Genomic DNA, 16,300 nt, shown 5'->3' on the forward strand with positions numbered 1-16,300 from the left:
AGGGATAATAAAGAACAGGGAGAGTACATGAAATATTCATTAAGGTGGTTAAATAGATAGACTTCATTATTGGTTAAAAGCAGGGAGAATTCTGAGTTGACTCTTGAGTCTGTAGCCATTCACTATGCTAGTGAATAGATTTCAAGTGGGGAAGGAAGGATGGCTTTATTCTATTCATAATTTATATTTTGCCTACATTGTAAAGAGGATTTAAAGTAGCTTACAATAAAAGATACATGTTTAATAAATCCATTACAGTGGGCGATGAAAATAAATATCAAAGTTGGAAACTTCAACCAACATCGTTACTCTAATTAAGCAAGAACTTTATCTTTGTACTTCCTGGAAGGCAAGACACAAATGTGGGAAAGAAAGGGTTATATAATTCTCATCATTTGTTGAAAGGAAACAAACCAGCTTGTCAAGTGGAGAGCAGCTTCTTTCCTGGCACTAAATTATTGTGTGGGCACTTATACAACAGACATTACATAATGCAATGGACAATTCAACAGAACATGTAGAGATGTTCTACATATTACTGTTTTGTTTTTTTTTTTATAGCAGCCCTTAATTAAGGCAAGAGTAGGGGTTTTTGAATGAAAGGGCAAGCTGAGTCCTACTCACCTTATGGGCTTTGTAGGCTGTCACTGTGCTCAGTATAGGGTGAGAAAAGAGGATGTGGTCCACCGACCCACACGCCTGTAGACTGTGGTACTTGGAAGCCATCTGTTGTCATGGACTCCACCTGTTGTCTCTTTTTGAAGTGCCCTTCCCCCTCTTGAGAGTTACCTCTTCTGTCACTCTGGTAAGAGAATGAGAATGGCGCCTCCTGGAGTTGTGAAGTATGGAAACCTTATTTTCTCTTAACATGTACAAATCTCAGCCTTAACTTGAATCACTCTTGAAATGTTTCTAGCCCGCTCAGCCCATAGTTTATTACTGTCTCCTTTGGACAATTTAATATTTACTTGAGGGAAATAATATAAAGTAGTAATAAAGAAGTAGGACTTCAGAGTCAGACTGCCCAGATTTCAGTCTCAACTCTTCTCTTGATAGCAGTGTGATATTGGGCAAGCTCTTAAAGTCTTTTAAACCTCAGTTTTCTCATCAGTAAGATGGGGGTCCTGTTAGTGTTTATAGAAGTGTTTTGATACAATGCATGTATGCATTTGGCACATAGAAAGTATTCAGTAAGTATTAGTTATCATTATAGTTTTGTTTTTGTTTTTGTTTTTTACTTTTCTTTCATCTGGTGAGGTTTTTCTTTTTTTCTTAAAGATTTTATTTTTAAGTAATCTCTATACACAACATGGGGCTCGAACTTACAACTCTGAGATCAAGACTCACACTCTCCACTGATTGAGCCAGCCAGGGACGCCTCCTCTGTTGAGTTCTTTCATTGTGTTTTTACATTTTGTTAAATTGAGGTGTAATTGACCTATAATGTTATGTTAGTTTCAAGTGTACAACAAACAGTGATTTTTCTATTTGGATATACAGTTGACCCTTGAACTACAAAGAGGTTAGGGACACCAACCCCTGTATACTTGAAAATCCATGTATAACTTTTGACTCCCCCAAAACTTAACTCCTAATAGCTTACTGTTGAACCAGAAGTCTTAGCAATAACAAACGGTTGATTATCCGATAATTTGCATGTTGTACATATTACATAATATATTCTTATAACAAAGTAAGCTAGAGAAAAGAAAATGTTATTAAGAAAATTATGAGGGGTGCCTGGGTGGCTCAGTGGGTTAAAGCCTCTGCTTTAGGCTCAGGTCATGGTCTCAGGGTCCTGGGATCGAGCCCCGCATCGGGCTCTCTTCTCAGCGGGGAGCCTGCTTCCTCCTCTCTCTCTGCCTGCTTCTCTGCCTACTTGTGATCTCTGTCTGTCAAATAAATAAATAAAATCTTTAAAAAAAAATTATAAGGAAGAGGAAATACATTTGTAGTATTTACAAATACTACTGTAGTATTTACAAATACATCCCCCTTTGTAGGGATGGCTGCTTATTGAAAAAAATCTGCATATAAGTGGACCCACAGCTTTCAACCTCACATTGTTGAATGGTCAACTATATTGTGAAATGATCACCATAGTAAGTCTAGTTAATACCTGTCATCATACACAGTTAAAAATTTTGTGTGTTTAGTAAGAATTTTTAAGATTTTCTTTCTTAAAAATGCAATATTAAAAAAAAAACATGTAATAGAGTATTAAACTATGGTTGCCAGGCTATATATTACATTCCCATGACTTATTTGGTAACTAGAAGTTTGTAATGTTTGACTCCACCCAATTTGTGGCTCCCTTCAGCATTTTTACTTGTCTACTTAGTCCCATATTTTTTATGGGAGCGCAATAAATATTTGCAATATATTGACTGACTTCAGGTTTTCACATTCAGGCACAACAATCTAATTACATACACAAGTTAAAAATGGCAACCACGAAGCTAAAAGGACAGCTTTGTGACTTTTTTAGGGAGCTAATTTCTGAGCAGTCTACACTTTGAACAATTTTATGTTACGGAAGAATTTGACCATGTTAGTGGAACTAACTAAATGTTATCATCCTACGTAGTTAGGAGTTTAATGCCTGGGTTTAGTCAGAAAAAAAAGAAGTTACATAATGCCATATGTTCAGGCTCTTATGTAGCATCTTTAAGGATTGAAAGCTGTAGGAAAAAGTAATATTTTCCAGAGGCCGAGAGGAAATATTTTTATCCTCAAAGCTATTGCACACTGATACTTTTTCTCCTGCCCATTTCTGTGTTCAAGAAGGTTTAACTCTAACCCTTTTTTCCTCTGTATATTTTGTGATATAAACTGTATTAGTAATCTATTGCTGTGTAACAAATTAACCCAAACCTAGCAATTTAAAACCACAAACATTTATTACCACACGTAGTTTCTGAGGATCAGAAATCAGGGAGTGGCTTAGCTAGTGGGGTCTGGGTCAGTATCTCACAAGGTTACACTCAAGGTGTCTGTTTGGCCTGTGGTTATCTGAAGCTTGCCTGGACTGCAGGATCTGCTTTCCAGTTCCCTCTGTTGGTTGTTGGCCAGCTTCACTTCTTTGTTGGCTTTTGGGCAAAGGCCCGAGTTTCTCCCTATCTATGCCTCTTTGTAGGGATGGCTGCTTACAACGTGGTAGCTGGCTTCCCTGAGAGAGAGAGGGAGCAACCAAGATGGCTACCTTAGTGTCTTTAGAAACCTGTCTTGGAGGTAACATACTATCACTTCTGCCATACCAATCCTTGTATGATATGGGAAGAGACAACACAAGGATGTAGTAAATTCCAGAAGGTGGGCATCACCGGGAGTGATCTTGGATGCTGGCTGCCACAGACTGTAGAGTTTCAGTTATTGTCATCATATGTAACCAGTCCATATTTATAGGCTTGTTTTTGAGTTTTCCTGTGTTGTTCAAATTCATGTCACCTGGAAGTAAATTTATCATCACCCTTTCTATGCTCTTCTGATTTTTAAAGTGATTCAAGTTCACAAACTTGAAGCCATTTTTTTTATCTCTTTTTCTTATCATTGCTCAGGTGCCAATTTTATATTTTCTTTACCTGGTATCTCCCAAATCATCTTTTTTGTATTCCTATAGCTGCATTCTTGTAAGATCCTCACTGCTTCATACCCACAATTGAAATTCTGCCTGAGTAGTACCCTGACTTTGAGTCTCTCCCTTTTCCAGACTGATCCTAAATCTTGACTTCTTTATGTCACACCCTGTGACCTGTCCATTAAAATTCAGGTACTTGTACTCAAGGTCCTTAGTTTATGGGCTGATATGTTATTGGATATACACACACCCACCCACACAGACACACACACACATACATATATACATATATATGTATATATGCAATATTATATATTGATATAATAATGTCGACAAGGGGGCTTTTGTGAGAAAATGAATCCATTGTGCATTGAGGTTTATATAAGATATAAACAATTACCTTGAACGTTGCAAGATGATGGAAAGTTTATTTTTTTTTAATCTTGTGAAGTTAAACAGTATAGTTTGGAAGAAACTACAGACAGGCTTCATTTTTAAGGAGAACAAATATTTGTATTATATTATTTTATTGATGGATAATTGCTATTCCAGAAATCAAAGCATTTTGATAGCCACATTTTGATAGTGAAGAAGAGACTTTTTCTAGAGGGGCTGGACGTTCATTTGGTAGAACAGTTTATGCTGGGCATCATAAGAAGTATAAGTTCAAACAGTAAGCCTCAGGGTTAGCGAGTGTCTTGAGTTCTCAGGAAAGATACATTTGTTGTTTTCCCACTCAGAGCCAGGGCTGCTCATCAGATAAACTTGCATATCCCTTTGCCTATGGATGATTTTTCTAGGCCCCCTTATTACTAAGAATGCCTCCCAAGGGCCCAACGCTTGGCCTTCTTTCCATGGGTGTTCATAAAAGCCTGAGCCTGTTCAGGCTGTGGAGATGGGCAGTGACTGCCACCCCCGCCCTGTACATTTCTATCCCTTCACCCCTGGCCAAAGTCTTGGCAACTGCTTACTGCCCTGCTTTCGATTCTTCTTTGGTTATTGGGTCTTAGGATTTCTCTTATTTGGTCTTACAGAGAAGGCTTTTTTAATTTTAGATCATATAGTTTGCTGTATCACTAAAAGAAAAGTTAAAATATTTTGCAGACTTGGTGAAGGCAACACATTTCTTCAAGTTCTTAAGAATGTGCCATTGTTTTGTCATTAGAGAACCTCCTACGATAATCCTGTGCTCATCAAGGAGAAGCTGTTTCTTTTTCCTGAAATGAGACCCTAAAGTCAAGTGTCCACCCACTTGAGCACATTCCATTCAAGAATAGAGAAAACCCTGCATTTTAATTTAAGTGCATCTTATTCCCAGCTTAACGTTTTACCCTTTCCTTTCTTGTTAGGAGAAACAATTGCCGCGCTTACAGATATAAGCAGCTTGAATCATCCAGAATCTGACGGCCAGATCATGATTTTTACAGATAAGACAGGAGTTATAAAGGCTGCAAGACTACTTCTTTCTTCAGTGACAAAAGTGTTGTTGCTGGCAGACCGAGTAGTCATTAAGCAGATAATAACATCACGAAATAAGGTACTTGTCTTTCTGTGTTTCTATGTTATATCTTTTGGGGTTATTCAAAAGTGTTTATTAGGTTAATTACAGGTAATTTGGCAATGCTTGTCAATTTCAATTATTTATGCCTCCAGTTGTCTGTAGTTTAAAAGTGGTGTTTCTTCTGCACCTGTAATTCCTAAACAATGTATGTACTGGGTCTATACATTTAGATGTAAATAGGATTTCTTCCCAGAAAATCGTTATCTACTTGTTGAGGCTTATTCGTGAAAGCCTTTCATGTGCACAGATTTGGGAAGAAAAGCCAAGAACTATGACAATGTATGTAGTAGAAACCTGGTTGATAAAAATACCAAATTCCTTTTTTTTTTCAGACTCAGAGGATAATAATTTGTAAGCTTAAGAGAAAAAATTCAATCATCTGAAACCACAGTTATCCACACTATGGAATTTCTGTTGCAGCATCCCTAGAGATTATGAATAATCATAAAGCTTGCTGAATAAATTTAAACTCTCCCAGTCTAGAAGAAGTCTTCCAGTCACTGAGCTAATGGTCGTGCTCCCCCATCATCCGGGGAGGCCAGGGCATGGAGAGTCACTTCTTGCCCTGGATAATTCCCTAGGCAAGGAGGAGAACAATCTGCCAGGGAAGGGATTGTCTCATTGGAGTTTGAGGACAGCACTACCTGATGAGCACTGAGTCAACTAAAGAGAGTGAGTTTCAAGTGAAAAAGAAATTGGAGAGGTGGATTGGGCAGTGCTGGAGTGATAGGAAAAACCCTTCTCTCTTTAAAAGACAGAATTTCTGCTCAGTGGTAGCAATCTGCCTTATCTGTGCTGGTCGCCTGGATTTCCTGAGCTGCCAGGGCGGCTTACCAGCCATCATATCCTCATTTTCAAAAGTAAACACAGGATATCTGTGTTTTCTTTACCTATCTTGGTCTGACAAGAGCTAACCCAGTATTATTATTTTAGAGAAAAATACTTGAAAATATGTTTTACATCTGTTCACTTTACTTTTAGTATCAAGAAAACACCTAACATTGTCTCTTGGCTCTACTATAGGTTTCTCAAGTTGTTTGTTTGTTTGTTTTACCCCTGGCTGCCCAGAGCCTCTTGGCAATTAATTTATTCAACACAGACAATTCCTGACTGATCCGAACTGTTTTCCTGCTCTCGAAGCGACACACCTTCCTTTCCACTCCTCCCTGTGCAGGTGACCTTCTGTCTACTTTCTTGGGAAGAATAGGGTTCCCGCAGTTCTGGTTCACTGAACCTTATGGCTTCCCTGTAATATCTTTATGCCCCCTGTCTTCCTAGTTCTCGGAAGATTTGATTACCTCTGTCCTGCACATGTCCACCTTCTCCAGACTTTGCTACATAAATGATCTCTTCTCCTGTATCTCGAGTAGTTTCTTGTACTCTTTCTCCTTTTAATTTTCAAGTAAGCTCAGTTCTCCCCACCGTAAAAACAAATTGTTCCCTACATGATTCTAACCTTCGGATGTGCTTCTACTTCTCTGGGCTCCTCCTTCCCTGTCTTCCCCTCTGACGACTCCTTCTGAGCTCTCCCCTAGAATTCAGAGTGTCTCCTTTTCCCCCTCTATTCAACCTTGACATCTCAGTCTCTTTCATATCTACACCTGACAATCAATTACTCTCTGTTTTGCAGGTTCTTGCAACTATGGAAAGACTAGAGAAAGTGAATAGCTTTCAAGAGTTTGTCCAAATATTCAGTCAATTTGGAAATGAAATGGTGGAGTTTGCACATCTAACTGGAGATAGACAAAACGTATGTGTTTACCACATTTAAACACTTTCAAATATACATATACTTTGTCATTTAGATGGAGGTGTGGTCTTTGTGATCTTCTGGGTTGGTTTATTTGCTCATTAAATTTATAATCTTGGTGTTGAAAACCTTTCATAAAGGAGCTAGGATGAAGTAAGTAACTTTACATGACTTTTTTTTTTTTTTACATACATTTACCAGTTAAATGTTCTCACCACACATACTAGGAGAGGTCATGTTTGCCTTCAGAGCTCGGATCTAATACTTCCTATTTTAGGAAAATACATTTGACTCTTCTATGAGGGCTCAAACAAATAAATTGAGTCATCATATATATATATTCTGTTAGTATTTTATTGTATATCTGTTTTTGTAATTTGTTATGTATTCTGCTATCTATTTCCATCAGTTTTCTCCATTAGAATCAATAATAATAAGTCAAGCTCTTATTTATTTGCATTAGCTATGTGTTAGGTACTTAATACACAACATCTCATTAATATTGAAAACATTCCTGTAAGGCAGGTGTTGTTATTACTGTTTCACAGCTAAGGAGATAGAACCTGTGAGGATAATAAACTTTCCCAAGGTCACTCACCTAACAGATTGAACTTCGTTGTGTCTGATCTTGGAGCCTATAGGTTTTAACCTACAGTGTGATATTAGTTCTTTATAGGTCTTTTCCTCAATTTAGACTATAAGCTCCTAAATTTAGGGAGGCAGAAGACCGTATTGTATCTAGCATTGACTTTTCTTTGTTGTGGTATTCATGCATGAGTTGATCTTGTCAGCAAGTTAGATATGTAATAAGGGACCTCTTAAGATTTTTGGAACAGTCCTATAGACTATCATGTTGGCCATGAACTTTCCTGGTTGTGGCTGGAATTGGAAGATGGGTATTGGCCTGGTTTTATGGACACCTCTTTTTGTCCTGTTGACTAGCCCTCTAACAGACTTTTTTCATTCATTTGTTATTACTGTATAATAGATGGTGTTAGGTATAGCCTACAACCCACAAATGGGAAGACTGACTAATGCGACTGGTGAAAATCTTGTGTAATTCAAATTTCAGTGTCTGTAGTTGGGTTTTATTGGGATACAGGCATGTTAGCTTGTTCACGGACTGTCTCAGTGTAGCTTTCACACTGCAGTGGCTGAACTAGTTGTTGCAAACTCTCTGACCCAGAAAACCTGAAAACTTTGTTATCTGGCCTTTTGTTGAAAATGGCTGCTGACCTCTGATTTAGATGGCGTGACCAAATTATTATAAGAGTGTTTAGTTCTAGATTTGATCACAGCACTTAGGTACTTTCTGTAATAGCATACATCCTATCAAGGGCTCTATGAAGAGAAACTAAAAAAAAATTCAAAGCACGGCGCCTGCTTCAGACTTCATAATCCAGTTGGAGAAAATGAGAGACCCCAAAACACCTTAAGACTATTTCAGAGCAGGGCGCCTGGGTGGCCCAGTCATTAAGCCCCTGTCTTCGACTCAGGTCATGATCCTAGGGTCCTGGGACCAAGCCCCACATCAGGCTCCCTGCTCTTGGGGAAGCCTCCTTCTTTCTCTCCCACTCCCCCTGCTTGTGTTCTCTCTCTCAAATAAATAAATAAATAAAATCTTAAAAAAAAAATTTCAGAGCAGCATATTGGTTAAGTTTAACCAGACATGGTCTCTGAAAGTATTGACATCTAAATATCTAATTAAAGGAAATAATAGCCTACAAATGCTTGATAAATAGGTCGCTCTTAATGGAGTAAAGAATAGGAAGGTTGTTTCTGGTCAGGAGGGAAGGATTTCGGTGTGGGCGCGAGATCGTCAGTGTGCAGGCCACCAGAGTGCAGGGTGCCAGGCATCACCCCCTGCTCCGTCTCAGGTCCTGGCTCTCTGCCCTCAGTTAAGGGCACCTGTTTCTTTGCATACACTGTGTTGATGGATTTAGATCAAAGTGCTGGCATTTTATAAAACTTTATCCTGTTTTTTTTCACTTTGTCACTTTTTAAACAATGTTACTCAATTGATTCTTGTTGCATAAGTGAATTTTCAAGAAGTTACTTACAGGATCCTAGACGGCTCCGTGGCTTTATTTCATTTTTAGGATCTGAAAGACGAGAAGAAAAAGGCAAAAATGGCAGCAGCCAGGGCAGTTCTTGAAAAGTGTACAATGATGCTTCTCACAGCCTCAAAGGTAGGGACGCTTTTGTTTTACCCGCTTATATGCCTCCAATTTATGTTTTACATTTTTTAAAAAGATCACAGTGACACATTGGAACATAGGCTACCGCAGTCAAATCTCAGTTACCCTTCAGCAAGAGGACCAGCTCCTGTCCGCCCTGCAGACAGCAGTCAGTCCGCGAGTCCCCGCGGCCTGAGCGCTCCCCCTGCGGAGGGTGGGGTGGAGTCAGGGCGTGCGACGCAGGGTCCCTGCCTGCAAGGGTGCCGGTGGCGTCGGGGAGCCCGCACGTGTACTCCCAACACAGCGAGGAGACTTAGAATCTGTTAAGTGACAGTGGAGTAGTAATCCAGCCTTTAATTTGTTGAGTGTGTAAATCCGCACCTCTGATTGCTTTTGCTACTTTTAACGAAGTCGTCTGTCAAGTGCTGGTGACTCCGCTCCGCATCTGGCCGGCGACGCGGTGCAGTCCGAGAGGAGAGTCGTCGGCCGCTCAGGAGCCGCTTGCTTCGAGGCGCCGTTTCGGCTCGTGGTGTTGACCCTGGGCTGGCGTAGCGAAGCCTCCGCGGAGCCCGCTGGCAAGGCTCTGCTCACGTCCAGGCCCCTGAGCAGCTTTCATGCACACCATTTTCCGAAGTCAAAGATATGTCCGCTGCCATAGAACTTGTGGTCACGTGTCCCCGCTCTTTTTTAGTTTTCACACCTGGAAGGCAACATTTAAAAATAGTTTTAATCATGATGAAGATAGTCCCCCTCCCCAATTAAGTAATCTTATTGAAGCATAAAGATACAGTTTTGCACTCTGCCTTTTTCACTTAACCTTGCTATCGCTTTTTACTCATCCTGCTTCCACTTTTAGTGAGGAGAAGCAGCTGGGTGAGCCAGGGACCCGGGAGATTTTGGTAAAGAACCATTTTTATTAGCATGACAAGTTCTCTGTCAGATTTTGTGTATTACGGTATGGGCCCAGTCTGAAAATAAACATTCTCAATTGTTTTGAAGACATGTCTCAGGCATCCCAACTGCGAATCAGCCCATAAAAACAAAGAAGGAGTATTTAACCGAATGAAAGTGGCGTTAGATAAGGTGATAGAAATCGTGACTGACTGCAAACCAGGTGGAGAGACTGACATTTCATCTGTCAGTATTTTTACTGGAATTAAAGAATTCAAGGTAAGAATGGGGAGAAGATATATTTTTTTCTTTCCGCATCAGAGGAACAGCTCTAGATGTAGTACGCATGTGTTGGTGTAATATTTTAGAACAGATGCTTCACAAAAGCAGATACTTTTCAAAGAGACAGTGCCACGCTGTGTAAACTCAGTATTCGGTAGCATTTGGTTTAGCGTCGTCTGTACGGAGAACGTTGGGCTGGGGTTATAGTAGCTCCCCGGGCCCCGTGTCACTGCATGCTTTGGGAGCCTCGTGTCCTCTGTACAGAAAGGTGTTCCCTGCCCAGTCAGCAGTGCTGAGCTTTCCGAGGCTTGATGACAGACAGCAAATCATTTCTTTTGGAATCCCTGCTCTTCTCTGAGCTCCACGGTGGAGACTTGGAGACTCTGGTAATAGTAATAGTGTTAATGTTAATTAAAACCTAGAATGGGGATGCCTGGATGGCTCAGTGGGTTAAGCTTCTGCCTTCGGCTCAGGTCATGATCCCAGGGTTCTGGGATCGAGCCCTGCATCGGGCTCTCTGCTCAGCGGGGAGCCTGCTTCCCCCTCTCTTTCTGTCTGCCTCTCTGCCCGCTTGTGATCTCTGTCTGTCAAATAAATAAATAAAATATTAGAAAAAAAACAAACAAACCTAGAATGAACACTGATTCATGCTAACGTGTACTGTTGAGCATTTACTCTGTGCCAACCCTGTTCTGAATGCTTTACGTGTGTGTACCTATAAAATCCTATTGCTGCTCTTCTGTTGAGGAAACTGAGAAATAGAGATTAAGTAATTTGCCAGCAAGGAAGTGCCAGAGTCAGGATTTGAACCCCGGCAGTCTGACACAGAATCCCCACCATTTTCAGGCAGAGCTTCTCATGGGAAGTCAGAGAGCTGGGGAAGGTGCTCTCTGGGTCAGAGCAGGGTCTGACTGAGGAGGACCGTAGGGAGTCATCTTGTACAACCTCTCATTTAACAACTGGGAAGACTAGGGCCCTTGGAAGTTATCTAATAGGCCAGAGGCTGCAGCGAGGATAACATCCCTTCCATCTTTTTAATTCCTCCTTAGGTAGGAATATGGGGTGAAACAAAGTCATGGAAAGGCCAGTTATTTTTAGGGGTCATTGTCTTCATGAATAGTATCTAATTTAATCATTACCTTCCCTGTTAGGTGGGTACTCTTATCCCTGTGTTTCTGAGGAGGAAAGGTGTAGTCAGTGGTGAAACCCTTCTTTAGAACTGGGACTCGCTAATCCCAAAGTCCATGACCTTGCAGTTTGTGCCTGTGGGTTTGCTTGTCCGCAGCCGGCCCTGCCCTACATCTCTTCCTGAGGGGAAAGAAGCTACAAAGACCAGTCATTGTTTTGAGAGTTTTTATTACCTAAGGGATTTTAGAGATTATTTTTCTAATCTGTTTTTTTTTTTATAAAGGCTGAGGGGGGAGATGTTTTCTCAAGGGTTAAAGGACAATTAGGGAAACAAATAGGCCTAGAGCCAAGTCTGTTGCTTTCTGGTGCCAAGTTGGGTTCCAGGTTAACTCGGGCAGTGCTGCGCCTTGGCTACTGCCAGCTGCTCTGGACACTCTGGCCGCTGATCCTTCAGCATCGGGCGTTCTGGAGGACAGAGCTATGAGGAATAGACTCTGTCTCCTTGTCACTGGGCATCTTGTTGGCATCTTAACCATTATTACTGGTGGAGAGTATGATCTATAGATGGAAACTGGATATGTTACTGTGCTCGGCACTGGGAATGTATGGACAAATTTTAGGAAACCGTATAAATGAATGGCTTTTGAAAAAACAACTCTACTCAGTTGCTGTTTAAAAGCATGTGTATGCTCTTTCAAAGGGGAGAACCAAAAACCTTAACATAAATGGTGTGTGGTCAACATGACTGATTTTTATATTGTAATTGTTTCAATTCTAAATTCTCAGATGCTCCTTGTCAGTTCCATACCTGACTTTTATCCATGTTCTTTCCTATCTTTAAAAAAAATGCTGTCTAACTTGAATGGGGTGCTTACTGTTACACCTTGGGCCAAGAGGAGGAGGGGAAGCAGGCCCTGCTGTGGCCTCTTGACCCTCCCAAATCTTGGTATTTTCATGGGTCCTGTGAAAATGGGTCAGATGCGAGGATTAACTTGAGTCTATGTTTGTGAAAGGACTTTAAAGTGCTAAACAAATGTAAGCTATTCTTTTTTCTTTTTTAACTTTTTTTAAAAAAAAGATTTTATTTATTTATTTGATAGAGACGCAGCAAGAGAGGGCACAGGAATGGGGGCAGTGTGAGAGGGAGAAGCAGGTCCCCTGCTGAGCATGGAGCCCAGTGTGGGGCTCGATCTCAGGACTCTGGGATCATGATCTGAACCAAAGGCAGGCGCTTCATAACTGAGCCACCCAGGCACCCCTTAACTTTTTTTTTTTTTTTTCTTAATTTGAGAGAGAGCATGAGAAGGGGTAAGGTCAGAGGGAGAAGTAGACTCCCTGCCGAGCAGGGAGCCTGATGCAGGACTCTATCCTGGGATCCCAGGATCCTGACCTAAACCAAAGGCAGTTGCTGTAAGCTATTCTTATCCGCACATTCAATGTGAGCCAGTCCTGGTCATCACCACCGATTGCCTCTTGGCCCAAGGTATTTTTACAACACCTCACAGGCTGGAGGTTAGATCTAGCTGTAGTGTCATAGCGTCAGTTAGACCCCTGAGAGAGAGACGTGCCAGAGAACACATGTCTGTCACATGTGTGGGCAACTCTGAGCACAGGATGGCTGAAGTGACCGGTTGTTTGGGAACTTGGGAGGTGGTGAGACATACTGTCAGGAAGATCTATAAAATCAAGACCTTAGACGATTTTGTGTTACGTGGTAGAAATTTGAGCTTAATTGTATAGGTGGCGAGGAGTTACTTAAAGGGAGGTAGCACTAGCAGAAGCTTTGCATTTCAGAAAGATGATGCTGGTAGAGAGGTGCTGTTGGGTGTACAACAAAATGTTGGGAGATCAATTAGGGGACTTGGAGCCTTTTGCTGAATTAAGGAAGGGAAAACTGGTGCCTTTCCCAGCCCTTCCCATACCCACATCCTCCACACCCTGGCCCCTGGGCTCAGCACAAGTTCAGATTTGGGTGTAACAAGTCTTTCAGGACTTTGCCTCAGCATTTCACAGATGCAGATTCTCTACCTGCGGGCGGGTTCATTTTTTCCTGCCGGTTGCTACATGATCATGCTTTTCTGCCTCAGTATTTACTGATTTCATAGGAGTGTTGTGTTGGCAGCTGTTGCAGTGAATCTCTGCGTGGCTGGTGGTGGCTCCTGAGCAATGTGTCCTGGAGAACAGAGTCATCGCTGGAGGCTGTATTTCCCCCAAGCCCTCAGACAGGGAAGGAAATTGCTAGCGTCTCTCTGGGCACTGCTAGAAGTTACAGCGTGTTTGGTTAGGTAGGAATATTGACTCACGGAGATGGATATCCTTTTCATTCTCAGATGAATATTGAAGCTCTTCGGGAGAATCTTTATTTTCAGTCGAAAGAGAGTCTTTTTGCGACGCTGGAAGTCATCTTGGAGCGCACTGAGGACTTCACTGATTCTGCCTACACCAGCCACGAGCGCAGGGAACGCATCTTGGAACTGTCAACTCAGGCGAGACTGGAACTGCAGCAGTTACTGTCCGTGTGGATTCAGGGTGTAAGAGCCCGTTTGTCAAAGTAAACCGTATGGGGTAGCTTTTCCCTAAATCTCTGAGAACCCTGGAAGCTAGCATAATCACCAGGAGTATGAAGGAGGTCTGCAGTGGGGCAGGATGTCTTATCCCTTTTCTCCCTCCCTCTTGGTCCAGAGCATCCTTCCTGTCCTGCGCGCATGGTACTTGACATTTCTAGACCTGTCGTTTCTCAGTTTCTCACCTGGCTTGCTAGCCTGGATTCTGTACCACCGTCCCTACCACGAGTTCATCCCGTCATCTCCACTTGTCCACCAAACTCACCTCTGGAAAATTCCTCCCCCAAATGCTTCTTATCTAGAGGTTCTTGTCCCCTGAGTCTTATTGGCAGAGCCATTCACTCGTGTACAGTGCTTAACTCTGAGGACACTGCGTTTATACACACAACAACTTATTATATTATTTATTTATTTTTAGAGAAGGAGAGAAGGGTGGGTGGGTAGAGATAGGGAGAGAGAGAATCTTAAGTTGGCTCCAAACCCAGTAGGGAGCTTGAGGTGGGGCTCGATCTCACAACCCTGAGATCATGACCTGAGCACGAATCAAGAGTCAAACACTTAACCAACTGAGCCACCCAGGCGCCCCTATGGACACAACAGTTTAGACAACCTTTTGAAGTCTAGACGCAGTGAAGACAAGGATAGATCCAGCAAGCAGGTAAAAGATGTTCCACACTTGTACTGATTCCTGGTGTAAGATTTTGAGCAGCCATTCAAAATAGACTGGTATGTATACAGCCTGGGAGGTTATGTGGGCAAGAATGGTAAAGATGGGCAGAGTTGGGGGCACCTGACTGGCTTATGGGAGAGCATGTGACTCTTGATCTTGGTGTCATGAGTTCGAACCCCATATGTGGTATAGAATTTACTTAAGAAAAAAAGGGCACCTGGGTGGCTCAGTGGGTTAAGCCACTGCCTTCGGCTCAGGTCATGATCTCAGGGTCCTGGGATCGAGTTCCGCATCGGGCTTTCTGCTCAGCAGGGAGCCTGCTTCTCTCTCTCTCTCTGCCTGCCTCTCCGTCTACTTGTGATCTCTCTCTGTCAAATAAATTAAAAAAAAAAAAATCTTAAAAAAAAAAAAGGACGGACAGAGTGGGATAGCACAGAGAGCTTGTATCCAGACTCTTGTAGAGAGTGGTTACATAATGGAGAGGTAGAGGCTTGAGACTCTCGCTCCCACACGGTTTATTCATTTCTTCGACCTAGGTTATGTAAAAAAAGTATTTAATGTGATTTACAACATAAGCATAGATGGAACAAATCTGGCACCTATGAATAAAAGCTTTGGCAGTAAAGACCGAGGGGTGAATGTGGCTGAGAACAGCAAATGAAGGAGCAGTTGACTTTTGTGTAAAGAGATTGGTTTATGAAGGTAGAGTAGATATAAATCAAGATTTTTCTCCTATTCCTTGGAACTGCAATAGTGCAAATGGTCATATCAATGGGAAATTAACCTAGAGTAGAGTGCTGTCAGGGCTAAAAACAACATTTTGTGATTACTTCGAAATATCTATGTTATATCTAACCTGAAGCATGGATTGTTTCAGTGTTAAATTTTAACCCCAAGCATCAACAGAAGAAATCAACATAAAGAGGAAATGCTCTCTGTCCGAGTCTGTCAAAACTTAAATTTGCAATTAGCACCTTTCCCATATTTCACAAGCGCTCAGATCTCTGAGTTGGCATGCCAGATGTATTATTGTTCGTTCATTCATTTTTGTTGTTACTGAGTACCTTTTATATGCCAGGCACCAGAAATCTAAAGGTGAACAAGATAAAATCTTCGCCTGCAAGAATTTTGCAATGGAGAAAAGTGTGGGAAGGGGTCAGACAAGTACAGAAAGTTTTGTAGGTGTCCTAACAGAGGTACAGACTGTGTGTTGCGGCGATTTGAAGGAGAGCAAATTTATATTTAGGGAGATGAATCAAGAAGACTGCTTGAAGATAGTGACATTTAACTTAGATTTATCTGTTCAAAGAATGGAGTACCTACTACCTTCCATTTGCTGTGTCAGGTATTGTGTATTCATGAGTGACCAAAATAAATGCTTCATGGAGCTTACCAGGGCCTAGTGGGGAAGATCAAGTGTAAACAGAAAAAATTAAAAAATTAAAAGAGTAAGTATGTAATTGCAAACTAGATTACTTAGAGAAAGATTAGAATGGGTAAGAAGAGGACATAGTTTATGTGATCTGAAAAGGCCTTTCTGAGAAGGAGACATTTATATAGAGACTTAAAGGTAAATAGTATTTTAATTTTTAACTCCATTAAGAGCAAAGAGATGAGCATTCTGGGCAGAAGATAAAATAGATTCATTTTAGACATGATAAATTTTTTAAAGAAATGAGATTTTAAAAATTTATCTTTTT

At 41.3% G+C, this 16,300-nt stretch overlaps 1 protein-coding gene across 1 annotated transcript in view; it reads left to right on the forward strand.

Moving 5' to 3' along the window:
* CTNNAL1 (catenin alpha like 1) overlaps nucleotides 1–16,300 on the forward strand; it is a 63,181-nt gene that overhangs the window by 19,215 nt on the left and 27,666 nt on the right. Inside the window, exons 3-7 of the mRNA XM_044265185.1 lie at nucleotides 4,927–5,114; nucleotides 6,769–6,888; nucleotides 8,988–9,077; nucleotides 10,065–10,235; nucleotides 13,697–13,897. Of these exons, the coding sequence (XP_044121120.1) occupies nucleotides 4,927–5,114; nucleotides 6,769–6,888; nucleotides 8,988–9,077; nucleotides 10,065–10,235; nucleotides 13,697–13,897 (770 nt within the window). The remainder of the gene's footprint in view (nucleotides 1–4,926; nucleotides 5,115–6,768; nucleotides 6,889–8,987; nucleotides 9,078–10,064; nucleotides 10,236–13,696; nucleotides 13,898–16,300) is intronic.

This window comes from Neovison vison, chromosome 9, assembly GCF_020171115.1.
Source record: "Neovison vison isolate M4711 chromosome 9, ASM_NN_V1, whole genome shotgun sequence".
NCBI lineage: Eukaryota > Metazoa > Chordata > Mammalia > Carnivora > Mustelidae > Neogale > Neogale vison.